The 26,760-nt window shown below is 54.6% G+C and overlaps 2 protein-coding genes across 2 annotated transcripts in view; one reads left to right on the top strand and one right to left on the bottom strand.

Moving 5' to 3' along the window:
• ANKRD35 (ankyrin repeat domain 35) overlaps positions 1-6,258 on the bottom strand; it is a 26,787-nt gene extending 20,529 nt beyond the window's left edge. Inside the window, exons 1-2 of the mRNA XM_026656237.1 lie at positions 6,220-6,258; positions 1,284-1,414 (exon numbers count right to left, since the gene is read on the bottom strand). Coding sequence (XP_026512022.1) covers positions 1,284-1,414; positions 6,220-6,258 — 170 coding nt within the window. The remainder of the gene's footprint in view (positions 1-1,283; positions 1,415-6,219) is intronic.
• A 172-nt stretch (positions 6,259-6,430) lies between these two features.
• On the top strand, positions 6,431-12,542 carry RXFP4 (relaxin family peptide/INSL5 receptor 4). Its single transcript, XM_024203428.2, has 4 exons — positions 6,431-6,474; positions 7,313-7,360; positions 10,874-12,098; positions 12,453-12,542. Exons 1-4 carry the CDS (start codon positions 6,431-6,433, stop codon positions 12,540-12,542), a joined length of 1,407 nt encoding a protein of 468 aa, XP_024059196.2.
• Positions 12,543-26,760: the final 14,218 nt, after the last annotated feature.

The raw sequence follows: 26,760 nt of genomic DNA, 5'->3' as shown, positions 1-26,760 counted from the left end.
GGGTGGGATCTAGTTGGTTAGAGCAGGGAACAGGACTCCTGGGTTCTATTCCGACCTCTGGGAAGGGGGTGGGATCTAGTTGGTTAGAGCATGGAACAGGACTCCTGGGTTCTATCCCTGGCAGGGGAGCGTGAGCTATTTTGATTAGAGCAGGAATAAGGAGCCAGGACTCTGGGTTCTAGTCTTAGGTCGAAGCGGAGCGTAAGCAAGTGGTCAGAGCAGGGAACAGGGCGCCAGGACTCCTGGGTTCTAGTCCTAGATCTAGTTAGTACCTATGGCACCCGTGGCAGCCTTTGCTGGGTGAAGGGGTTACTCATCATAATGCTGCTCATCATTTGACGCGCTGTCAACCAGCGCCAGCTGCACAACCGGCACTGCAGCACATTGCTCAGGTTAATGGGAGGATAACATCTGGGGGCATGTGGTGTAAGATAGGGACACTCAAGTCCTGTGGTTCAGGGCACCAGCGGCTCAGGAAGGAACTGTCAGCTACCATGTGCTGCATTGCACAATTAGCCAGATGCATTATGGGGATTTCATTCCCCACCCCACCCCCTACCCCCCGGCCTTCAGTGTGATCTCTGTTAGGGGCAGGATCCAGGAATGGCTGGGCTGGAGACAGCTGGCTAGATGAGATCAAAGCTTTGCCCTGGTACAGTAGGAGGGAGGGAAAACAGACCTCATGCTCCAGTTAGTCTTCCTCTTTTTAAAATCCAGAAGCAACTTGAGGACCCCAGCTGAGATCAGGGCCCCAATGTGCTAGTTGCTGTATAGACACAGAGTGAGAGTCCCTGCCCTGAAGAGCTTAGACTCTAAATAGACCAGACAAAGAGTGGGAGAAAGGACTGTTCTTCCCATTTTACAGGTGGGGAAACTGAGGCACGGAAAGCAGCCAGGACTTGCCCAAGGTCAATGGCAGAGCCATGTCTCCTGAGTCCCAGCCCAATGCCTTGGCCACAAGCCCACCCCACTTGTCAACGGGCAGGTGTGCTATGGCAGGAGGTGGGGATGCTGGACTGGATTGGCCAATGGGCTGGGCTGGAATAGGAAGATGGGGGTGGGAGGGATGTTGGGCCCGATGGGCCAGTGTTCTGATCTGGTGCATGAAGCAAATCCTACGTCCCTATCTTAAAGTGACACTCACTAGGTAAGGAGATGCGATTGGAAGGGAGCTGGGTTTTGTCCTGGCTTGGTGGGAATTAACCGCCTGAGCGCCGGCCTTTGGGGTACGGTTAGAAACAGCTGGGTTAGCGGGAGGGAGGAGGACAAGAAAACTTACGTACGCAGATTGGCCAAGGGCGTTGAGCTTGGTGGGTCTCGCGGTCTTTCTGGAAGCCAGGACGGCAACTCGGCCCACGTCCCCCTTCTCGACGGCTTCGAAAAGCTTCTGGTCGTGTTTGTTCCAGCTCTCGACCTGATTCGAAGAGAGCGTCACGGAGCAAGTGAGAGCAGGCAGGGCTGGAGGAGACAGGGCAGCATGGCCGAACAGAGCCAGGGCTCCCACGGGCTAAGTACCTGGGAGCCAAGAGTCCTGAGTTCTAATCCCATGGCTGCCAGTGACTCACCCTACAAACTAGGGCAGCCCACACCACCTCTGCGTGCAGAATGGCTGAGCAAAGGCAGTATGGGAGCAAGGTGGCCTGCGTTCTAAACCCACTGTTATCACCTACTCACTGAGTACGTCTACACGGGAGCTTTTCCCTCCAGTGACTTGATTGCAAATTAACTCCAGGGCGTCACCAAGCTTGTGAAGGCTCGTCCGGACACTCCCCCAATCCTCTGTGGCTTTCCTTAGGGATTAATCTAAAGCAAACCACAAATATGTGAGGAGCGTCCAGGCCAGTTTCTACAAAAGCCGAGCCCTGTGTAACCTGGGACAACCCACCGCTTCCTTTGTGCCTCAGTTTCCTGCTCTCCCAAAGGGAGATGATAACACAAAGGGGAGTGACAGTTCATTAGCTCTCAAGACACTAGCTATTATTCCGGTGCATGTGATGCACAAAGAAAACATGGTGCCTTTACAATACACACCACCTTTCAGCTAAGGATCGCCAATTGTCTATTTATAGCTGCAGGCTTGTCAGCAGGAGTGCCATTCCCTAGGGGTTGATTAACGATAATTAGGGCCCTACCAAATTCGCGGCCGTGAAAACCGCATCACGGACCTTGAAATCTGGACTCCCCCCGTGAAATCTGGTCTTTTGTGTACTTTTACCTTACATGATACAGATTTCATGGGGGGAAACAAGTGTGTCTCAAACTGGGGGACCTGACGCAAAAAGGGGTCATGGGGGAGTTGCAAGGTTACTGTAGGGGGGTCATGGTATTGCCACCCTTACTTCTGCGCTGCCTTCAGAGTTGGGTGGTCGGAGAGCGGCAGCTGCTGCCCAGGTGCCCGGCTCTGAAGGCAGCGATCCGCCAGCAGCAGCGCAGAAGGGTGACAATCCCATCCCGTGCCACCCTTACTTCTGAGCTGCTGCCTTCAGAGCTGGGTGGCTGGAGAGCGGCGGCTGCTGACAGAGGGCCCAGCTCTGAAGGCAGCAGCACAAAAGTAAGGGTGGCAATACCATACCAGGCCATCCTTACTTCTGCGCTGCTGCTGGCGGCGGCGCTGCCTTCAGAGCTGGGCTCCCAGCCAGCAGTCACTGCTCTCCTGCTGCCCAACTCTGAAGGCAGCGCCACCGCCAGCAGCAGCGCAGAAGTGAGGGTGGCAATACCATGACGCCCCTACAATAACTTTGTAACCGCCCCCACCCCCATACACACAATACCCTACAATGGCAACACCCTGAAATTTCAGATTTCAAGGTCTGAAATCATGACATTTATGATTTTTAAGTTCCTATGACTGTGAAATTGACCAGAACGGACCATGAATGTGGTAGGGCCCTAGAGGAATAGCTGGCCCCTATGGTTAAATGCCATGTTTCTTATTTGAGACATGCTTAATCAGGAAAGCTGCAGGACATCCTAATGACAGGGGAAGGCACTGGCAGCTGTAGAATCGGGACAGCATTACACCCGGGTTTAGCGAGTGCTGAGTGGTTAAGTGGGTGTTTAACCAGCTGCTAAAGAGACATGACAGTTCTGGTGTATTAATTAATACAGGAATTGCCCAAACGAGTATTAAAATAAGAGAAAGAAGGATCAGATCAAAAGACCAACTGCAGTGAGTCGTCTTAATCAGTCCAGAAGTGTATATCATTCAAGACATAAGATAGAGACACAAGTGCGGTCTAATGGGCTGAGCTCAGCAGCAAGAACCAGAAGCTCTGTGCCTCAGTTTCCCCACTGGGTGAAATGTGACAGCGATACTCACCTTCCTTTGTAAAGGGCTTTAAGATCTATGGATGAAAAGCTGCTATAGAAGAGCTAGACTTTTTTTTATCATCATCTGTGGTCTCGGGCAAGTCCTTTCCTCGCTTTGTGACTCAGTTTCCCCATCTACTTAACTCCCTCACAGACAACTTTGGCCTGGGGGGTGAAAACACAGGGATAAATTAAGCCATGGGAGAGCAGATGGGAGCAAATCCATTGGAGTCGCATCTGTTTACACTAGGGCTTCAATTTGGTTCCAAGTCTGTTTTTTTTTTAAACTATCAGAATCTATCTGTCTGACATACTCATCCGGCTCACACCACCACAGTATCTGAGCACCTCGCAGTATTTAATGCATTTATCCTCAGACCCACCCCGTATGAGGCAGGGAGGCTATCCTCCCCATTGTACAGAGGGGAAACTGAGGCACAAGGAGACTGAATGACTTGCCCAAGTCACATAGGGCGTCTGTGGCAGAGCCGGGACTGAACCCTTAGTCTTTAGTGCCCTAATCATTGCACAAGCATGGAGTATTAATGGACCCGCAGAGCCTGAGCGTTGGGTAGTTGGTGATTAACATTCCACAGCCGCCTACACACCCTGAGCATATGTGTGTGTGTGTGTGTGTGTGTATTATTACACAAGGACAACACACCCCATGATTGCTCAAATCCTAATTACCCTGTATCCCAGATGAGGGCTGCAGTGGGAAAATAACCACAGGGTGGGATGCCCGGTCAGAGTGTACGAGCGGGGAACGGGGTCTAGTTGCCTGCTCTCTTTGTGTCTTGCATGCACTGTAATTGTAGCCCTGTGGGTCCCAGGATATTAGTGAGACAAGGTCAAAGATATTATCTTCCCCACCTTGTCTCTCGACAGTCAAGAGAAGCCAAGCAATTGTTTGCTTGTTTTGCTGGGCATATGAGTGCGGTCTAGTGGTTCCATACCTTGGAGGGAGTGTGATCCAATGGTTAGAGTGCGAACAGGACTCCTGGATTCCATTCCCAGGTCTTGAAAGAAGTGTTGCCTAATGGTTAGAGCAGGACTCTCTGGTTGTGACGTGTTTAGCACATAACATTGGACATCAGGACCATGCCTACCACATCCACTTACTCATCACTTCACTTCTTTATTCCTCAGTTTCCCCCTCTGGAAAATGAAGCCAATAATGCTTCCCTACCCCCTACAGTCACACCCTAATGTGTGGCTGTAGAGAACTTTGAGGTGCTCTGATTAACGATGCCATAGACATGCAAATTATTATCACCAACCTTCTATTAACGTAGCGTTTGGTAAATTGGGCCTACACTAATTAACTGTAAACAATCCTTTGCCACTTGGATCTTCACAGCAACAACAGGACTAGAACTCAGATCCTCCTGCTCCCAGGACCATCCCCCTACCACTTTAGATGAAGGAGAATATCCCTTAACTTTTTGGCAGTATAGGGTCCATGACACACAGTTCCAATTCCAACCAGCAGAGGGCAGGCATGTGCATAGGAGGGGTCATTACACTATACCTATCTGTAAAGAAGTTTGGGATCCTTCAGGATGCTATAAAAGGAAATGATTATTAATTGGTTATTCGCTATTATGGAGTGTATTAAAGATGTGGGACCAGAGGACCAACACATCTGTCCCTGATGCAGATGTGCAGCACCCAATACCTATTAACAGGCAAGTGATTGGAGATCCCCGGTGGACCCTGCAGTGCCTCATTGCACTGCTGGGTACAGGAGCCACAAGGCAAAGGTGTTGGGGTAACTTCTGCCGAGGGTGGGGGGCAGAGAACACCGAGTCCCCAACGGGATCTTTACAGCTTCACGTCCCCACTCCCCTGGGGGCTGGCCCCTGGCTTCTGTACCAAGCCCGGGAACACCCTGGAGATGCAACAGCCCCTGGCTGACTGAGTAATGAACCCACTCCGCCATTCCGGTTTGTCAGGCCCGGACGCTGGCTCCCGTTGCCAAACCCAGATCGCTGCGTGCGATGCAGAGCGAAGACAGGCTGGGAATTGCATGGCATTCACCCCATGGGCAGAAGGGGCCGAGGCTCGGGGGCGACAGTGAACAAAGTGGGAGAGACTCTGTGCAGAGAGATTTCTGGTTTGATTTGCTTCCCGGGGCCCCCTAAGCAAAGGGGGACAGACTCCTAGGGCCTCACTAGCGGCTCTGAGCCCTTGATTTCGGGGGCACCGGCCCTGCTGGCTGCTCTGAACCCTCAGATGCTGGCCAAGGTCACACCAGGGGTCCGGAGCAGAGCTGCGAATTGACGTGGGACCGAGCTAGGGCTCTGACCATTGGACGGTCCTTCCTCTCCCATCACCCTCGCCCCCAAACGCGGGCCGCAGAGTCAGCCCCAGCCTGTAGGACCCTTGCCCTGCAGTCCAGGGGCAGAAGGGCCGGGCTGGGAAATGCCGTCCACAAGGGCTAGCTCCATAAGATACTGCTGGCGCGGGCTAGTCCTATGGGCGAGAGCACAGCGCGGTTCCCACCCCATACGGCAGCAGGGGGCTACGGTCAGAGACTAGCGCAGGGGCTCTCGGTCTTTGGCCACCCCGAGAGCCCCCTCCTCCCAGCGAGCTGAGCCCCCCTGCCTGCTTAGCACAGCACGGGGGGCAGACCCCTTAACACCTGGTGGGTGCGGTGGTCACTGGGAGAACCAGTACAATAGCATATGCATTGTATGGGGCGATTGCCAAGGAGGGCAGTGTAGGTACGGGACTATTCCCATGGGGGTACTGTAGGCACGCCTCCCATAGACTACTGCGGCACAGGGCTCTTCTGTAGCACACACAGGAATGTTCCTTTCTTAGGGCAATAAACCCTACACTGGGCTCAGCCCCCTGCCACGCCGGCCAGCTCAGGGCAAGGGGAAGATCTCGGCGGAGCTGACTCACCGCGACCTGCGAGGTGGAACAGGAGAACATCTTCTTCATGGTGCCCACCGTCCCGCTCCAGGGTGCCTCCCCGCTGTCGAGAAACCAACCTGCACCAGGGCGAGCGCCGGGCTCACACCATCCCCAAGCCGCACCCCTCGCTTCTCAGGACGGGGGCCCGAGAGAGCGGGCCGGGGTCCCCGGCGTTGAGGAGGGCTGGGTGAGGACGGCCATGGACCAGCGCCCCAGAGGGACTCAGCGCCAGCTGCTGAGCAGGTAATTGCTGTCAAAGGGAAGAGGCGTGCTGCGTCTGGGAAGCGTTTGAAGCTAATCCTTCTGCCTCGAGGGCCAGCCTCGTCCCCTCCCCTCGCCGCCTCCCGCGCACCTGCTGATGGCTCAGGCCCAGCCTGGGCTTGCCCAAGATCTGATCTCCGAGAGCGTTCGTTCCGGGGTTTAAAAGGAGAGACGTTTCCTGCCATGCCACCAGAAGCAACTGCAGCCTCGGCTCCATTAGAGACGCCGGTTAGTGTCAGGGTCCGACGGAGGCACCGGGACCACGCGCCAGAGTTTGCATTCTTCGTTAAGCAGAGCCCGCACGGACGATGAGCAGGGGAACAACACACGAGGGGACACAGATCAAACTTCCAAGACAATCAAGTCCCCTGCCCCTATTTGACCTGCTTGGACATCACAGAGGAGGCCTGGTGGGCTCTGTAGAGAACAGACATGGCTTTGTTAGACACCCAAAACATATGGGCTCCGTACAACCTGTACCCCGAGATACACTCGCACACACAGGCATACACCCATTCCCCCTTGACACACACATATACTCTGACTAGCGCTGGCTGGGAGTTTTTTGTGAACAAGCCGATTCATCTAAACTGAAACTGTTCGGGAAACAGGGTCAATTTCCGGGCTGGGCCAGGAGCCTCGCTCATGAAATAATCCACCAGCAGAGGGCAGCACCCCCACGCAAGAGGAAGACGGGCAGATTGGGAACCCAATTTCCATATTTATTTGGTGCCCATCCCCGTAGTATCTGGGCACCTCCCCAACTTTTAACCTCCTCGCACCCCTGTGAAATAGGGACAGTTGCTCCTGTTTTTAACAGGTACGTCGTCGAGCCGCAGCAGCTAAGTGACGTCCCCAAGCCCTCACGGTGAGTCTGTGGAAGTGCTGCGCCGGGAATCCAGCGCTCCTGGCCCCCTCACCAATGCGCCTGTGCTCCACAGGATGGGGAGAGACGGACATGCATGCAGTGAGGGCCATTTTCCTGATGAATCCCAACCAGTCCCAGAGGGCAGCATGACCCCAGGGCAGCTGAGGTGAGATGCACCCCTCCCTCTGCAGGATAGATCTGGGGAACCAGACTGCAATAAGATAATAGGGTTTAGTAACAGCATCAAGCTCTCATTGGCACCGTCCAGCCAGCTAGCACGTGGGAAAGGAGCGCAAACATCGTCATTCACCCGTTACACAGGGGGAGTGGAGAGAAGCGACTCATCCGAGTCACTGAGAGGCTAGAGTCCTAACTCCCATTCTGGCCCCTAGCCACGGGGCCACGCCGGTTGGTGGGTCTCAGCGCGGGCATCCCCATGACAAAGGAAACCCACACAGCCCCTTCCACCCACGAGCCTGGGAACGTCAATTCTACCGGAGGCTCAAAACCAGGGACTGATCTGAGACACTGTGGCCCATTTGTGGCCCATTACAACCAATTATAGCACGCCCTACAGCCTGCTAAGAACTTGTAAAGAATGAGGGGCCGGGGCTCACGTACGGGGACGCTGCGCGGAGGACACCATCTGAGGAGCACGGCGTGGCCTCCGGTACTTTCGGATTTAGGACAACACCGCTGGTGCCGGAGCTGCGCCGGTGAGCCCGGCAAAGCCCGGCACAAATTACGTTCCGCTACTAACCTTCCATCGTCCTAGGACTGCAGAGGTGTTAACTGCTCGCTTTTAAGTGGTCTCCTACAACACACGTCACCCAACAATTGCTCCCTCCTTGAGTTTAGCGTGGCGACCCGGGTTACTTGTCTCAGCCCTGAGAAAGAGCTCCGCGACGCTTGGAAGCTGGTCCCCTCCCCCACCAGAAGTTGGTCCAATAAAAGGTGTCACCTCACCCGCTGCATGTCTCTCCTATCCTGCAACCAACATGGCTCCTATGCCACTGCAAAACTCTGGGCCCTAGGTGCTCTGTCACGTCCAGGGTTTGCAGGGAGCTGAGGCGCTTGGGATCGGGTCTGAGGTGCTCTGCTCGGCCTTAGCCCTCATAAACCTGGGGCTTTGTGTGCTCGAACGGATTGCAGGGCTCCTTCGTCACCCGGGATTGCCCGGTACTTTATTGCTGCCTCTTGCTGCCAACTCAAACAAACCAGGCAATCACCGCATGTTAAATCACTGGCAAGGGCAGAAGAAACTGCCCTGAAGTTGGTTGCTATTGTCCTGTTAAGGTGTCCAGCGGAGAGACAGGTGCGGGGGACATGAGGGCTCAGCTGTCCGGGGACACTCTCGGCGCCAGGCTCCCAGGGGGGTTGGGATCCCAAAGCTCTCAAGATGGCACCAGGTGGCGAGACGAAAGGCCAGGCCTCAGCTGTCACCAGCGCAAAACCGGCTCCCTTGTTTACAACCTCGGCAGAGATCAAGGACTGGCTGGAGGGAGGATGGGCCAGGGGTTAGGACACTAGCCTGCAACTCGGGTTCAAGGCCCAGTTCTGCCACAGACTCCCTGTGGGAGAGTCGCTAGGTGGCTCGGTGCCTCGGTTTCCCATCTGGACAATGGGGAGAGCAGCACTGCCCTGCCTCCCAGGGGGCTGTGATACATCAAAGACTGTGAGGCGTTCGGCTGGCGCAGTGATGGGAGCCATCCAAATACCCAAGATAGCTAGGCCAGGGGGTCCCTCCAGGAAAGGCCTCCCCTGGCCTAGTTTTTAGGCCCCACCCAGACCCAGCCCTACCCCCTGAGCCAGTGCAACTTCCTCCAGCCCCTGGGGTCACTGCGTGCCCCTGCCGGCCACTGCCCCTGCTATGCTGTGGGGGCTGCAGAGTGGGAGGGGATCTGGTTCTTTTCCCAGCCGGCGCTCATAGTCTGGTCCTGTTGGGTTGCCGGGCTCTAGGCACGGCCCGTTGGTGGAAGATAGGGGCTGCAAGGGGCGCTTGCCCCTCAGCACCCTTAAATCCCGGATTTCCCAGGGGAAAAAAGCCAGCTAGGGCACTCCCAGGCTTTGATCAGCTGCCCGGAGCACAATCACCTGGACGTTGGAGATACACTTAAAGGGACAGCACCTGATTAGAAATCACGGGTCAGACCTGGGGGTCCTAACCTGGCAGAAATCAGCAGGAGTTTGCCGTTGACAAGCATGGTGTGTCTCGGGGGGCAGAGACACTGCACTGGTCAGTTTCCATACTGTCAGTTTCTCCTCTCCACTTCTAGCACTTTTTTAAACCAGAGAGCATAAAGCATTTGACAGATGGGGAAACTGAGGCACAGAAAGAGGACCCTTCTAGGGTCAGAGCCAGGAGTGGGCCACAACTGCCCAGCGAGGCAGCAGTGTCTAGTGGATGGAGCTGGGCGCTCCGACTCACCAGGCACCGGCTTGCTGGGTGACCTTGAGCAAGTCAAGCCCCTTCTCCGTACCCGTTCCCTGGCTGCAGGGAAGGAGCGCTGCTTGCAACGTGCTCAGGTCATCGTTCAGTCTCCTGCCCTAACACAACAGCCGCGCAATGGTTACGTTGCAACCCCCCCCCCCAGGCTGAGGGAAGTTGATTTGTTTCCATTGGAATTTAAATTGAGGGCAACATCGGTACTGACATTAGAATTTTGTTTCTACAAAAAACCTGAATGTGGGACCCAGTCCTGACACTGGCCCTTTAAAATACCCCTCCCCCCCAACACACACACACGCTGGGCCTGATTCGGATCTCCCTACCTCCAGGGTAACTAGATTAGTCACCTGGTGCAGTGACTTAGACCAGCACAAAGGGGGTGCTAGCCATGGCAGAGCCAATGGAGAATCAGACCCCACTGGCTCATTCATTCCTGAGTCACCCCAGGGCCTGTGCTCCAGCCGGGCTTGCTGCATGCACCAGCGGTGGCTTCGAAAGTCTCACCTTAGCAGTGGCTGCAGGTAAACAGCTGAACAGAGAGTCTAGCAGTGTGGGTGGGGGGGGGAAGAGGTACCTTTGTTCCACCTGCCCCAGGAACGAAGGAGGAGTCATGCCCTGCCCCTCGGGAGGGCCGGCCTTCAGTCGCTAGAGTGTCACATACACACCCAAGGCAGCTCTCCTGCCTTGCACAGTTCAGTCCACACCCCCTGTGCTGCTGGACTCAGGAGCGCAGGAGAGAGGAGATCGGCCTGCCTGCGTCGATTACGAGGGGTGGATTGGGGTGATTCAGGAGCTCAAGGGCCGACCCGGGCCTGAAGGATTCCCCCTCCCGGCTGTGCGAGCCGCTGCTGGCTTATTGCGTGGGGCCGTCCCCGTTCCCGTGCCGCGGACCCAGCGGCGTGTGCACTCAGGGTGAGCAGAGCTGCGTGGAAGAGCACTGACGGGGAACGGGCTGGCTTCGGGCGAGGATGGCTGCGCCGGCCACATGGTGAGCAGAGGGGCCGCTCTCCTCCTCCGCGCGCCGGGTGCTGTACATCCCCAGTGCCACAACCCTTACCCGCCAGCTGGGAGGAGAGGGTGTTGAACATGCAGGCAGGGGGGATCGGGCAGTCGAACAGCTCGGCACGACCCGACTTCGGGAACAAATCTCTGCTGGACTCTTGGGGGCTGAGCGGGGATGATGCGGCCTCCGTCCCGGCGGACGGGATCTTCGGCCTGCGGATCCTCATCTCCAGCGTCTACTTGGTGGTGTGCGCCGTGGGGCTGCTGGGCAATTCCATGGTCATGTACTTGGTCCGGGCCCGGAAGGGCAGGCCGGCCTCCGCCATAGACGTCTTCGTCTTCGGCCTGGCGCTGGCCGACTTCCACTTCGCCCTGACCCTGCCCTTCTGGGCGGTGGAGACGGCCCTGGACTTCACTTGGCCCTTCAGCAATGCCATGTGCAAGCTGGTCCTCACCTTGACCGTCCTGAGCGTCTACGCCAACGTCTTCCTGCTCACCACCATGAGCGTCACCCGCTACTGTTCCGTGGCCTCCGCCGTCAGGCCCGGCCTCAAGCTGACCGCCAACCTGGCCAAGTGGATCACCGTGGCTCTTTGGGCCGTGGCCTTGGCAGCCACCGTACCCACCGCCATCTTTGCCACGGTGACAGATGTGGTCGGGGTGGAGTTGTGCCTGCTCAAGTTCCCCACCAACCGGTGGCTGGGGGTGTATCACCTCCAGAAAGTGTTGGTGGCCTTCGTGCTGCCCTTGGTCATCATCTTGGCCTCCTACCTGCTGCTCCTCAGTTTCCTCCAACAGCACCGGGTCAACGCCAACAACCCCAGGCGGCAGAGCCAGATCGCCACGTCCGTCTGGCTCGTGGTCACCTCCTTCTTCGTCTGCTGGTTCCCCAACCACGTGGTGACCTTCTGGGGAGCCCTGGTGAAGTTCGGGGCTGTCCCCTGGGACGAGACCTTCTACTTCCTCCACACCTACATCTTCCCCCTCACCACTTGCCTGGCCCACAGCAACAGCTGCCTCAACCCTGTCGTCTACTGCCTGATGCGGAGGGAGTTCCGCAGGGCTTTGAAAGATGCTTTCTTGAGCTTCCTGGCCCAGGCTTCCTCCTACCTGCCTTCCTCCACCGGCCAGGCAAGGGACGAGGGCACCACCCAGGTGGCACTGCCCTTGCACCGGAGGGGCAGCCCCAGCGGCCTACAGGTGGCAGAGAAGGAATGCGCCCTGCTATCCACCACCGTCACCATCGTGCCTGAGCTGAGAGCCGAGGAGGCCAGCCCGCAGGGCGAGGTAGGGGCAGCCCTGGGGCAGGCGTCAACGAGGAGATGCCGAAGTGACCGCTGGTGAATCACGGCCTCTAAGACACATGGATGGCTTTTGGGCTAACAGCAGAGGAGCCTGGGCTAGCAGGGCATGGGGTTGCCGTTCGCACTGGTCGTGCTACGGGGCGTGATCTTTTGCACCCAACCTGACTGGAGGTCTTTTGTGATGCAGGCTGGCGAGAGCGATTCCACTGTATTCCTGTTAGAAATGCCAGGACCTGACGCTGGAGCTGGAGCTTCAGCCAGGGCTCCTTCCTCTAGCCCTAACACCCCAAGACTTGGGGGGGAACAAAGAGGGACTTTGTGGCTCTTATTTCCACAGTGCATCCCACAAAAGCCCCAGAGCCAAGCGAACCTCTTCCCTGCTGACGACCGGTCTGATGAGCCGGATGGCGCCTGCATTCGAGTTTAGTGGCTCCCTCCTGGACGTTTCCATTGGCTTCATTTGCCACCAGCAGCCGCTGAGAGGGCAGACGTCGCAGGAGACCCCGTCCTGTCGTGGTCTTGCCACCGTCCAGGGACTGAAACCCACAGAGGACTCTAGATCTTAACGAGGACTTCAGCGCATGCCTGCAGATCCCGGGACCTTCCCCGCTTCCACCCCACAAGGGGGCTTGGGACTCGAAGACCTACACGCGTGCACCTCTTGACCTCTCTAAGGAGGGTGCAACCTCCTGCCGGGTCTGCGGAGCAATGGCCAAACCCCGATTCAAGAGCTTTTTACAGAGCCACGCCTCCCACAGGCCCGGCGTGGCACCCTCGCCGAAGAGGGCCAGGTGGGTTTCCTCTTCAGAGTCCCGCTGGCAGCCCTGGGGCGGGAGGGACATCTACGCTGAGCAGCACAAATCGCGTCCCCCGTTCTGGGCAATTCCCCCAGCCTAAGCAGTGCGGGGGGGGGTGAGGAATTGAACTACGATCTTCCAGCAGGGCAGTGTCCCCGACCCACCCACCCACCAAGCACACGGGGCCAAAGCAATCGTCAACTGCACTGTAACCCCGAGGCCAATGGGGTTGGTTACCCCAGGGATCAGTCTGGCTTAGTAAACAGTGGCATAACTTTCCCTGGACAGAGGAGTGAGTGTGTGTGTGTGTGTGGTCCCTCCAGACAAACTCACCTCTGAATCCATTTCTGGGGTTCCTACGTGACACGCTCAGCCCATGGGGTCCTTGCCCACTGACCTTAAACCTCAGATGTCCTTGTTCTTATAGCCCATCTCTGTTCTGCCGGGCGCCCCCCAGCCTCGAACTCTGGCCAGACAGAAGATGGCTCTGTTTTCAAGGCTGGATTCAGCAAGATCAGCTGGGGGCGGGGGGGGAAGCCAACTCTCTGGCTTCCAGATTTATGGGGCTCGCGTGAGGTATTATCGACTCCAGCCTGTGTCAAAGTCTAAATCAAGGCGGCGCTGACGCGGCTGCCAGCACCTGATTTAGCTCCAGGACAGAGGTTAATGAGGAACTACACCGCGGCTGAAAACATAACCCCTCGTAATGCTTCCAGCTGTGTGGAAGCACAAGTGTTAGCCAGGCCGAGGCCGCCCCCGAACCGCTGGAGGAGCTGGATTCCTTAGCAAGGGAACCTTCCACAGCGCTATCCAGCACATGAAGGGTTAAAAGGGTTAAATCCATCCTAAGGGCTTGATTGTGATTGGTGCTGAGCTCCATCAGCTCCTATTGAAGTCGAGTAGGAATGTCGGGGGTGGGGAGAGAACAAACCCGTTCGTCACGCAGGGTTTGTGCCCATTGAACGAGTTTGGCAGGATCTTCCAAGTGAATGGGGTTAAATCCGTCGAACTCCGAGTGTGGACGTAATAAAGGTGCAGTGTGGCCTAGGAGACAGAGCACTGGGACTCAGGAGACATGAGTTCTAGTCCCTTCTCTACCACTGGCCTGCTGGGTGACCCAGGGCAAGTCAAGGCCCTGCTCTGTACCTCAGTTTCCCCATCAGTAAAATGGGATGATCCCAACCTCCTTCAGAAAGTGCTTTGAGATCTGCTGTTGAAAAGCTGTAGGAATTATTATAATGGTAGAGCCCTTTCCCTTTTGGTCACAGGGACCCCGCCTCCAGGAAAAGAGATGTTTTACCCCTCTAGTATGGCTACAGATAAGCACCTTTATACCAATAAAACTGAGAGTGTCATACTGCTTTAACTATACCAGTGTAATTAAAGCTTGTGTGTAGAGAAGCTCTTCGGGAGAAAATATGATTCACTTGTTCCTATAGCTATAATTCACTCCCAGCCATCTGATTTATGAATTGCTCTGCAATACTGCAATTAACGTAGGCCGTATGTGTGTGGGGGGTGGGGTGGGGGAGATTGTGATAAAGGACCATCAAAAAGGGACAAATCAAAAAGGTAATCAGTTCCCAGCCCTTGAGCAAACACAAAATCCCAGCCCGTCAGGGGACAAGCAGGGCCCATTTCCTGTTCACAGAAATGAAATTTTGATTGGAGTCAACCCAGGGCCACTGTTTTGCTGGGGAAGGAGCAAAGCGCCAGCCTAGGCGGAGGAGTTTAATTGCACCAGTGTCACAACTAAGGGGATGGAACCTTTTGCAGGGCTCGGCCCTCGCAGTCAGAGGTGGATTTTCCCAAAGAGCCCCTTAACGTACCAAAATAAGTGGCTCCATTATCAAGGGAGCTCAGAACATTAAATTCTGGCCTTCAATAGCCTAATGGGATGCTGAGCCCTTGTGAAAAATCTGGCCCTGATTTAGGGGCATCAAGAGGAGATGAGCACTAGGGGAAATCACAGAATCATGGAAGATTAGGGTTGGGAGAGGGATAGCTCAGTGGTTTGAGCATTGGCCTGCTAAACCTAGGGTTATGAGTGCAATCCTTGAAGGGGCCATTTAGCGATCTGGGGCAAAAATCTGCCAGGGATAGTACTTGGTCCTGTGGTGAAGGCAGGGGACTGGACTCAATGACCTTTCAAGGTCTCTTCCAGTTCTGAGATATAGCTCCATATTTAAAAAAAATTAAGAAGTGACCTCAGGAGGAGGTCATCTAGTCCAATCCCCTGCTCAAAGCAGGACCAACCCCAACTAAATCATCCCAGCCAGGGCTTTGTCAAGCCGGGCCTTAAAAACCTCTACAGGTGGAGATTCCACCACCTCCCTAGGGAACCCATTCCAGTGTTTCACCACCCTCCTAGTGAAATAGTGTTTCCTAATATCCAACCTAGACCTCCCCCACTGCAACTTGAGACCATTGCTCCTTGTTCTGTCATCTGCCACCACTGAGAACAGCCAAGCTCTATCTTCTCTGGAACCCCCCTTCAGGTAGTTGAAGGCAGCTATCAAATCCCCCCTCCCTCTTCTCCAGATTAAATAACCCCAGTTCCCTCAGCCTCTCCTCATAAGCCACGTGCCCCAGCCCCCTAATCATTTTCATTGCCCTCCGCTGGACTCTCTCCAATTTGTCCACATCCTTTCTGCGGTGGGGGGCCCCAAACTGGACACAATACTCCATTACCCCATTTGTGGGCGCTGGGAAATCGTCTTTAAAATCTGGCTTGACATGGGCATAAGGGGAAGCAATGGTTAAGTTAAAAACTGTATTTACAGGAAGACATTTCTTTACCGGGGAAGTGTGGCCAACCCCCAGTGTTCAAAACTCAGGAGGTTGGTTTTTTTTTTTTTTTAAGCCAATCACAAGATTTTGGTTGATCATTGACAAACTTCTCTCCTATTTAACCCATCTATGGTATCGTTCAGAAATCTTGAGCCCAGAAGGCTGATTGCAGATTTTCCATCAAAAGTGATGTTTGAGGGGAAAATCAGGTTTTCAGCTAAATGGATTTTTTCACAAAAAACACCTGCTCTGTGCAGACAGTTTGATGTTTCATCCAAAAACAGAACACCCCCAAAGTGAAACATTTTGTTTTGGAAATGCCGCCATGTGCTTCATAGGAATTATAGTTTTAGGGCCTCATGCTCCCTTTCTCCTCTATTGGCTAAGCTCCCTGGTCAGACTACATCTCCCACAATGCACCATGGCCACATGACTGCCATGATGCATCAAAACGGGAGACTGTAGTGCATCATGGGAGATGGAGTATGACCAGTGAGTCCAGCCCACAAGGGAGAATGGAAGCATGAAGCACCCGAACTACAACTCCCATGATTCACTGTGGCAGCATTTCAGAATCACAATGCCTTGGTTTTGAGAAAAGAAACCATGAAAATTGTCATAAAAACACTCCCAAGTTTACTGATATTTTGAAATGTTTCAAACCCAAAAGGGCTGGAAAAGGCAAGGCAAGGCCACAAACATTTTGTCAACATTTATTTCGACTTGTCGGTGATTGAAAAATGTCCACCAGCTCCAGTTCAGAAGCAACCTCGTGTGACGCGTGCAACTAACCGACGCGGCGTGCGTTGCACTTTGGATGGTGCGAGACCCAAAGAGCTAGCCAAATACCCGTTGATCAGCGAACACATTTGATAATTTTTCAGCCTGTTTGCAGACCAGTTGCAAAAAGGAAGGGAAGTAAATAAATTATTCACTATGATTTAGCTGGCAACACCCGTGATAGAGGGGATGAGTCTCATTTATCCTAAAGGCCTCATTCTGGTAGTGTGAAGAGGCTTTAAAGTGGGTACCATCCTGCCATTTCAAGGCTTCGTTACACTGCCAGGGGGTTTGTAAAGTGGCCTTGGCTTAACTGAGAATCTAGGGGGTATTCAGTGTTCATTCTGGAGGGGATAAGCCCTGAGATGGTTCTCAGCTGTTGTGTTTTCTTGCTGCTCTAAATGTAGAACACAGGGAAACAGCTCTGCTCATGGGTCGATTTTATGTTTCATGTTTTTATCCTTACTCCTGCTAGGGAACGGTTAGAAGAGGGGAAAAACCTGGGCTGCTTAGCAGTTAATCGCTTCTGGCTACTTAATCAAGGTATAATTAGGACGGCACAAACCACGCAAAGAACCTCACCTGTTTCTGTTACAGAAGTGCCAGTTTAGATTGGAAAGGGCTAGACATGCTACAGAACAGGAGTACTTGTGGCACCTTAGAGATACTCCTATTCCTTTTGCGGATACAGAGTAACGCGGCTACTACTCTGAAAGCTACAGAACATGAATCAACCTCAGATTCTCTCCTGGGTCCTTGTCCGCCCTCCATGATCACAATACCTAAGCACTTTGCAATCTGTAACACAGGTGTCCTCACAATGTCCCTGTGCGGCAGGGGAATGGAGACCCTGAGAGACTCATTGATTTCAATGAGAGTTAGAAACCTAATACCTTGAAGGGTCTGATTCATAGATTCAAGGACTGGAAGGGACCTCGAGAGGTCATCGAGTCCAGTCCCCTGCCCGCATGGCAGGACCAAAAACTGTCTAGACCATCCCTGATAGACATTTATCTAACCTACTCTTAAATATCTCCAGAGATGGAGATTCCACAACCTCCCAAGGCAATTTATTCCAGTGTTTAACCACCCTGACAGTTAGGAACTTTTTCCTAATGTCCAACCTAGACCTCCCTTGCTGCAGTTTAAGCCCATTGCTTCTTGTTCTATCCTTAGAGGCTAAGGGCCAAGGGTCTGGGCCAAGATCACAGAGGAAATGTGTGGCAGAGCAGGGATTTGAACCCAGGTCTCTAGTGAAAGTCCTAACCATGTCCTCTCTTACCTGGTGGGTCTGATACCTGCTGGCTGTTAGGCAGATACATCCCCAGGAGACAGGTTATCCCTGCACTGCAGGGTTTCTTGCCTCTTCCCCTGGAGCAGCTGGTACTGGAGGGCAATGGGAAGACTGGTCTAAAGGATCCACTCCTGAGCTCTCCCTGGGCAGTGCCGTGCTAAAAATAGTGACTAATAATATGGTTGGCTCGTAAAAGCTCTGAGGTCTGCAAACCTTCCGAGGGAATGCAGAGCCGGGGGCATCCGAAGAAACCAAGGAAGAGACTCGGGGTGCTTGGCTGTCCTTGAGTTTATCACTCTGTCCATGGGCCGACACCGTGGAGTTCCAGGTGTGCAGGTCTCCAGCATGGGTCACCCCCAGTGGCTCGAGAGGAGCTGCACTATGTCAGGCACACAGCTAATCTCCAGGTGTTACCCGGGGTTCTCTTAACCCAAAGGTCTCGGTAACTTTTACTCTGTGCGAGGTGGTATTAGGAAATAAGTCAAGGGAGACACGGCCGTCCGACCGATAGATGGCTGGCACAAACAGGACAACACAAGAGTGCTTTTACTTAAAGCTAAACTTTACTTAGTCTTAAGCACTTACACACGTCTGCAACAGGTTAGTGAAACACCCCCAACCCTCGATAATTACCGAAGCTGAGCATGGCTTTCGAGTGGCATCGTGACAGGCTTCAGCTGGCCCGGCTTCCGTCTGCCGGTGGGGACCCAAAGATGCGTCCAGAGGGAGCGTCCCTGAAGAGCCCCTCCTGCGAAGTCCGATTACCTCAAACTTTTCCCCCTTATTTATACATTAGTAATACAATGACATATCCCTTAAAGAAAACTTGCTAAGCAAGCAGCGTTAAAAGGTCAGACACCTTATGATTGCCAATTAACCAGAGAGATTTTTTGTTTCCGAATGTCCATGCCTTTGGGCCCCGACAAACATTCCCGGGGGCACATATAAAAACAGACTTCTTGTTTTTCTACAATACATGCATCAGCAGCCCTCTTAGCAGGAAGGGTGCGGGGTCAAGCTGTTCTGTCTGTGGCACCTGAAACCCCCGCCCCTCCTGTCTGGTTACACTGAGGCCGCTGCATGACCAATTTACAACTTGCTGACTTAGCTATTTTTGTTAGCAATAAGCAAGAATGGTTCAGTGTGGCCTGTTAACGTGAGTGGTTCAGTATGACCTGTTAACTTGACTACTGTTAGCAATACACAAGAGTGGTTTAGGCACTTTACTGGTTTGCCAAAATCTCCCCGAACACAGGACGAGATGCCTCGACCTCCTTCCCCCCTCCTTGCCACCTGTTGCCACTTGCCAGCTTTGGTTGTTAGCTCCTGGGACGTTGTCTCTTACCATGTGTCTGTACAGTCCCTAACACAACAGCGGCCCTGCTCTCAGGTGGGACCCTGGAGGCGCTACTAGAACAGAAATAATCCTTGAATAAAAATTATCTGCGGTTGTAATATTGTAAAAAGGGAAGATTCTTGCCGGACTCCCTCCCCACTATGCAGAGACTGTGACCGGTCTGTGTGCGCCAGCTCATGGGATTTCCACCGTATACTGCAACCAAACAGCCCCTCAGGCTGCAGCTGTGAATGAGGATGGCGGGTGCCAGGTTTGCCCAGCAGGATGAAAGCTGGGCTTAAAACGACGATACTTTTTCATAAAAAAAAGACGTATCTCCAAACGGATATTCCACTTCCAGCTTAAAAGATAGAACCATGGCTTCAGCCAGCTGGGATCAGACCCCCTTCCCTCCCTGCCCTGGCGAACGGACACTCGAATGGAGGCTGCATCAAAGAGATTCGAGTGCAGACGAAACATGGACGTGGTTGCCAGGCGTGGAGGAGGGCGGGATTTTCAGTCCTGAACCCTTGCACAGTGCCCCACCCCAGAGGTGGCTGCATTGCACTGCTGGGTGCAGTGATTCCTTTACACACCAAACGCATTAAGATGGAAGGTGCTAGATCTAGAGTCATTTTGAAGGCAAATCAAACTGGACAGTGTGGTGAAGCACGCAGGGCACCAGACCCAGGCTTCATTCCTCTCTCTGCACCTGACCTGCTTGAGTGACCTTGGGCAAGTCACAGCCTCTCTGTGTGCCTCAGTTTCCCCTCCAAACCTGTGTCTATTTGGACTGCTGGGCTCTTTGGGGCAGGAACTGTCGCTCACTCTGTGTCTATGGCGCAGGGGAGCCCCAATCTTGGTTAGGGCATCTAGGCAAAACTGGAATGCAAATAATGTATTTTAAGTGAGTAACACTCCCGCACACACACTAAACTCCCCCGCCAGTCCCTCAAAATCCTGCTGGGCCCGGCTGCAGGCGTTACTGGGAGCTGTCTGCGGTGCTGGACGTGCCCTGAGTCCAGGCATGAGCTGTCCAGTGCTGACGAGTCGCACTCAACCTCTGTGGAACTGTGGGTTTTATACAACATGAGGTCAAGGTGAGGGCCTGACCCTGGGACAAACCCACAGTCCTCAGCTCTCACTGACCGCTCAGCACCCAGCTTTCCCCGTCCAATACCATCAATCCAGTAGCCTGCGAGACCCCCACCAACACAGGCGCCGGCTTCTAATTTTCCCCGGAGATGCTTAATCCACCGTTCAGCCCCAGGCCCTGCCCTCACTCCACCCCTTCCCCTAAGCACCCATCCCCACCCCACCTCTTCCCACCCCACCGCTGCCCCCAAGTCCCCACCCCGCCTCTTCCTGCCCCCTCCCCTGAGCGCGCCCCATCCCCACTCCTCCCCTTCCCTCCCGGTGTCTCCTGCACGCTGTTCTGTGCTGGAGTTGATCGGCAGGTGGGAGTGCGGGGGAGGGAGGGTAGCTGGCTGCCGGTGGGTGCTAAGCACCCGCTAATTTTTCTCCATGGGTGCTCCAGCCCTGGAGCACCCATGGAGTCAGCACCTATGCCCACAAAGATCATGGACCCATTGCTCTGTGCAGACACATTGTGAGAGACAGGCCCCCGGCCCGAGGAGCTTACAGACTCAGGATACAAGACAGACAACAGACGGATTGTTACCTCTGTTTTTACAAATGGGGAAACTGAGGCACGGAGAAACGACGTGACTTGCCCAGGGTCACACAGGAAGTCTGTGGCAGAGCAGGCATTGAACCCAGTGTTCCCAGGCTAGTTCCCAAACCACTGGGCCTTCCTGTCACAACTCAGGGCAACTGCACCTGTATTCCTCCTCTATGATCCCACAGGGTCTCCCATGCTAGGCTCCAGACTCCCCAGCCATCACCGCCCTTGGGTAGAGACCTGCTTCTCTCCCCCTTCTGGCCTGGCTATTGCCAGGCTGAGGAGTGCCTTGCCTTCACGGTGCTATCCGACTACCTCAGCAGGCCTGCACGGCTCCTCTCCGCAGAGACAGGACCCAGTGTAACCGCCCCAGTTCTAAGCTACCACGCCACTCTTTCCCGGCGAGCACATTTTATTCCTAAGGTAAAAGCAACACAGAGAAAACATATTTACAATCATAAAAGAACCTACACGTGTGCTGATAAGAGATCACCCCAACTCCAACGTGGGCTCCGGCAGGTGAGCAGTGCTTCAAACCCCACAAAGGGGTGTCCTAGTGGGGTGTGGGGGGGTGTCTCATGTTCATTACACCCTTTTGCTCAGATTAAGAGCAACCCTTCTGTGATGAGCCTGTGACAAGGTGATCAGCCAGCCAACGGGTCTCTTCTAAAGGCGGGATTTGGGGTGTGTCCTTTGCTTTTCCCTCTCCCTCCAAGTGTTTACATGTGAGGGGAATTTCTTAGGAGTGTCCCCCAAAGTCCTTCATCTTCCTGATAGCTGCATTAGTCCCGTCTTCATCCTAAAGCAGTTCCATACAGTCCCATAAACTTTTGCATTGTGAATAAATTGGGCTCCTAAAAACCCTAATTCAACAAGGTTTGTCCAGAATAGTGCAGGAATTCACCAGCTGCTGCGCGTTCTCTCTCTCCCGTGCCAGGGATCAGTGAAGGAAGCCCTACCACAAAGAGGCTTGCGGGGCTGCAGAATTGAAAAAAAGAAATTGAGTGGGTTTTCTGGAAGGGACTGCCAAGCTATCAGCATTTGCTTGGGGCGGGGGGACGCTCCAGCACGAAGCGGAGAGAAAAAAAATGGAGGGACACTTGAGGGTAGGCTGGTGGGAGAACAAACGATTGATGTCTGTGTGTAATTTCCACACAGCAAGCAGGGAGGAAACCTGAGCTGCCAAAAACTGCAGCCATCGGCGTGGAAAATTTTTACCTAGCGCTGTTGAATTAGAGACATCTCCAGGCGTTACATTAAAATATAGGGCCAGCCCCACAGCTAGTATAAATTGGGATAGCCCCCTTGACTCGGATGGAGCTACCCCAGCTGAGGATCTGGCCTCTGCTCCTTGGTATCTTGTCTTTCCTTATTTAAAAGGACGAGCTCGTTAGAGCAGGGAATGCATTTGTATCAATGTTTGTAAAGGGCTGGGAAAGTTCCTGTCCTATTAATACGAATACTGCCCTGCTACCCACAATCCTCTGCCCTTCCACAGCATCACAGGCTCTCTGGCCGCCATTCGTGAGTTTAGCCTCACACCGCCCTTAGGAGGTAGGTTATTATATCCATTTTACAGGTGGGGAAACTGAGGCACAGAGCAGGGCAGGGACGCTGTGGCAGAGAGGCATTGAGCCCACGAGGCCTGACTCTCACTCCCGCCCTGCTCTAATCCCTAGACCGTTCTCTTCACATCCGGGGAACTGGAGGCAGCCCTTCAAGGAGGAAGGACAAGCTTGGCCTTGGCCTGGAGATGTGGTTCAATTCCCAGCTCAGCCAACAACTTCTTGGGGGACCCTGGATTCCTGGCTCCCAGGCCGACGCTCAGACCGCCCTAGCTCCGTACATGGCCAACGGCAGCGACAGCTTCTCCTCCCCACCTCCATGCTGCTGCTCGGCCAGTGGGGCTCAACCCTGCCCTGGAAGGGGAGAGCTCACATGCCACGCCATGGCCCATGTGGTCACTGGCCTCCCCGCTGAGGCCGCCAGCCATCCTGGTGTTCCGCAGAGACGCCGAGCTGCTGGCGTGCTGCCAGATGAAATAAAAGTGCCAGGCGTTGGGGTCTCAAGGGCTTTGTTTAAGATGAAATTCTTCCCTAGTCACGGGACTCCAGGAGCTGGAGCTTCAAGCTTAGCACCAAACGTCATGAGAGCCGGCAACTGAAAATCAACAGTGAAACCCTGGAGCGTAATTCCCTGGGGCTTTAACCAGCCAGAAAGGGAAGAGCCACGTCTTTCCCCCTAGCCTTTCGTACTCCAGCCCGTGCAGCCGTGGGACCCATCAACCCTTTCCAGACTGCAGCGCTTTTCCTTTGCCACAGCCTCGCTTTCCCTGGAGGAGCTGGCAAGGCTTTGGAGGACCTGGCTAATCATAAAGCCAACTCACGGCCGACCCTTAAACCTGCAGCTCTCCGAATCAATCGAGAGGCTGGAAAGAGCCTCGGGCAATAGCCCCCCTCTAACAAGCAGGGGCTTCGAGCCCAGCTGGCTTGCTCACATCCATGCGTAGTGCTCAGCGCTGGTGCAGCCGGTGCGGCCTTGGGCTGGATTCGAACCTGTGCCCAGGAGGCTCGGGCCGGCAGGGTGTTTATCGAAGGGCCATCGATAGGGAGTGCAATCTAGCACCATCTGCATCCTTTGCTCCCGTAATCAGCTGTTCCTCATTGACAAGCGCCTTCGATCAACACAGCTGTGAGATAAGAGGAGCCTGTCTGTGGGGTTGATTACTGTTCCACTGGAGAGCGCTCCGGGGTTTCATGGCAAAGCCTCGGCTGTGTCTTAATTAAAGTCGCTGGCTGGGGAAACGGGAGGCAGGTGCGTCATCCCAGGGGCTGCCTGAGTGTGTGTGGTGATGCAGAAGGGGCCAGGTTGCCACCCACTCTCTGGGGGTCAGAGTCTCAGAGGTTCCCCTTGCGGGGGACTTGCTACAGCCCCGAGCTTAGGTGGGTAAGACAGATAATGTGCAAAATCTTGGGCAGGCACCGCTGCAGAACAGCTGGGGGAGCAAAGGGGTGGACGAACTGGAGATGCTGCAGAACAGCTGGCGGGTGGGGGGGGGGGGCCTAGGGGCGGGGGGAACGGGGGATAGGAAAATGTATTTCTCTCTGTCCCACGCCGGGAGCCCAGACAGATGCGCAGTCGGGAGCAGAGGATGTAGGACAGGAGCGCTGGGGTTGAACGTGTGTGCGTGGGGAACGTACGGCCCTTCTAGGGCCATCGGTTCTCTCCGCTCGCCAGGGCTGGAGGAGCTGCTCTCCGTGCAAGCCACGGCTGGTTGGGGTGGACACTGGCCCGCAGAAGGGTCTCGCTTCCAGCTCATCATCGCTTTGCAGGGCCCAGGAGGGAAAGGGACAAACTGGGTGAGCGTCACACCCAGGCCTCACGCTACCTGGCCCCTCTGCTGCTAGAGATGCCCATGCACACGGTGACCATCTCAAACTGCACCTTCTAGCCCCGGCAGCGCAAGGACCACATGGCGCTCGAGACAAAGGGCGGGGCGGGACAGAGGCCCGGGGAGAGGAAGTGGTTGCCACAAGCAGGTGTCCTGTGTCCTAGTCCAGTGCTCGGTCCACTAGGCCATGCAGCCCAGCGCCTGCCCTCTAGCCTGGGATTCTGCCTCTCTGCAGCTATCAGAGCTCATTAAACTGAAGGGGGGAAAAATAGCCAACAGGCTGGGCATCCGCATCCAGCCGAGACATCAGCCAGACCCAGGGCGAGGGCTCCAGGACCCCGGGCCCGAGCAGATCTGGCTGCTCCGACCCCTTTGTCATAACAGTTTAGATGGAGGACGCCGGACCAGGGAATTATCGGTCGTGCGCCGCTTCCAGGCTTAGCCCTTCGGAGGGCAACACACAGCCAGCACGCCTGGGGGTTAGAAGACAGGCCTGGATGTGGAGAGATGCTGCTCCCATCCTCGGGGGTCTGTCTCTGGAGGGCACGACTCAGGGGGGCATCCCGCGGCAGGGGCGTCGAGAGATCGGCTTTCCCTTCAGGGCCGCCGCTTGCGGGATGTACCCTGGCAAGCCTGTGCCCTGAGCCGTTAGCATTTACAAAGCGCTATAAATCAGGTTATAAATCAACGCGCTTGCTAAATGGGCCAAAAAAACCAACAGCCAGGGCCTTATCTCGCTCCCACCTGGCCAAACACAACTGGCTGCACATCACGGCCTGTAATGAGCGTCATTTGGACTGTGCGTGTTTTTCTAATTGTTCTGCTTTTGCTCGGTGGCACAAGGATTTTTAATTTCCTCTTTCTATTTAACTATCACTCATCCTCTGCATTACACACTTCGTTTATCCCAGTGATTTCCCCCTACAAACAACCTCTAACGAGGACCAGCGAGCCCAGAATAGGTTATCTAGGGAGGTGGTGGAATCCCCGTCCCTGGAGGTGGGACGAACACCTGTCAGGCATGATCTAGGTTTACTTGGTCCTGCCTCAGCGCATGGGGCAGGACGAGATGATCTCTCGAGGTCTCTTCCAGCCCTACATTTCTATGATTCTACGATCACCCAGGCTCTTATCATTGCCAGACGAGAAGGTGGATCTTGACAAGAGATTAGCCCATTCAGAGCCAAACATTCCCACCATTGTGGGGGGTGGGGGGAAGGATTTGGATCAGGTGTTCCCGATAAGATTCAAAAACCGATACGAAGCCGTGTGTTTTTTCCATGTATCGCACCGTTAAGCCTGCGGAACCCATTGCCACAACAGATTGGTGAGGTCAAGCGGTTAGCAGGATTCCGAAGAGGAAGCCAGATGGCCTAGGTATATTTAATCCTGCCACAGAGCGTGGGGATGGACTCGCTGACCTGTGGAGATGGCTTCCAGCCCTGCATGTCTGTGATTTATACGGCTAATGAGACCATACAGAGGTATTATAGCTCATACTAATCATCAAGAGATTGGAAGGGCAATAAACCTTTTTGTGTCAGCGCATAAACCAACCTCTAATTACTGTGGGAAAAGAGGAGATTTCTGCAGGGGAAGGTTATTCCTACGGCAGGGTTCTTGCACTTTTCTCTGAAGCGGCTGGGGCTGGCCAATGCCAGAGACCGGACACTTGGCTAGACGGCCCTTGGATCCATTGGCACCATCTCCGTGGGGGCTCCAGGACTCAAGCACCCATGGAAAAAAAAATAGTGGGTGCTCAGCACCCATCAGTCACAGCTGTTTGGAGGCGCCGATGATCTGCTGTTTGGTGGCTGGGAAAGGCACTTGGGGGAGGGTGGAAAGCAGCGAGCAGAAATCGGGGACCTCGGGGGAGGGGTTAGAGCCAGGGCGGGAAGAGGCGGAGTGAAGGCGGAGCCTCTGGGGAGGGGGCGGAGCAAGGGCAGGGCCTTGGGAGTCGGGGCGGGGCCTCGTTCATGGAGGTGAACCCACGCTGGAGTCCGATGTTCACAGAACCGTTCAATCCACAGGCCAAACCCAGACCAGAGCAGCAGTGACCAGGACTTCACGGAAGACAATGAAGCAGCGCCCAGGCCTGGACTGGCCCAAACGTTGTCGCATTACCACCTGCATTCGGAACGTCTCCATCGGCTGCGCAGGGAACTCTCTGTGACGCACGCCCGGGTGGCTCAGCCCTTGTGGGATTAAACTCACCTTCAGAAGTGGAGACCACATCTGAAGTTCAGGACAAGAAAAATCACCAACGTTCCTCACTGATGAGCCAATCGGGAAGCCGAGTTGGTGCCTAGCCTGCCCAACCGGCTCAGGGGGGGAATCATTTTGACCTTCGCCGCAGCCAATCATTTGGCAGAGGAGCTCTGATTGGTTAACGGCGGCATGTAACGGAAATATTTAAAGTGGGTTCAAACCACCAGCCCTTCTAGGAACCAAGCTCCAAGTATCGAGATGAAGGGCCAGGGGGGAAGGCCTGGAGCAAAGGCATTGAGAGGCTTTATATAGATTATTTCGGGGGGGAGGGTGGATACATATTACAAAGGGGACGTGGAGGCCCGTGG

Source organism: Terrapene carolina, unplaced genomic scaffold (assembly GCF_002925995.2).
Source record: "Terrapene carolina triunguis isolate 2854851 unplaced genomic scaffold, T_m_triunguis-2.0 Scaffold227, whole genome shotgun sequence".
Taxonomy (NCBI): Eukaryota; Metazoa; Chordata; order Testudines; family Emydidae; genus Terrapene; species Terrapene triunguis.
This window is presented reverse-complemented; position numbering and strand designations above follow the sequence as displayed.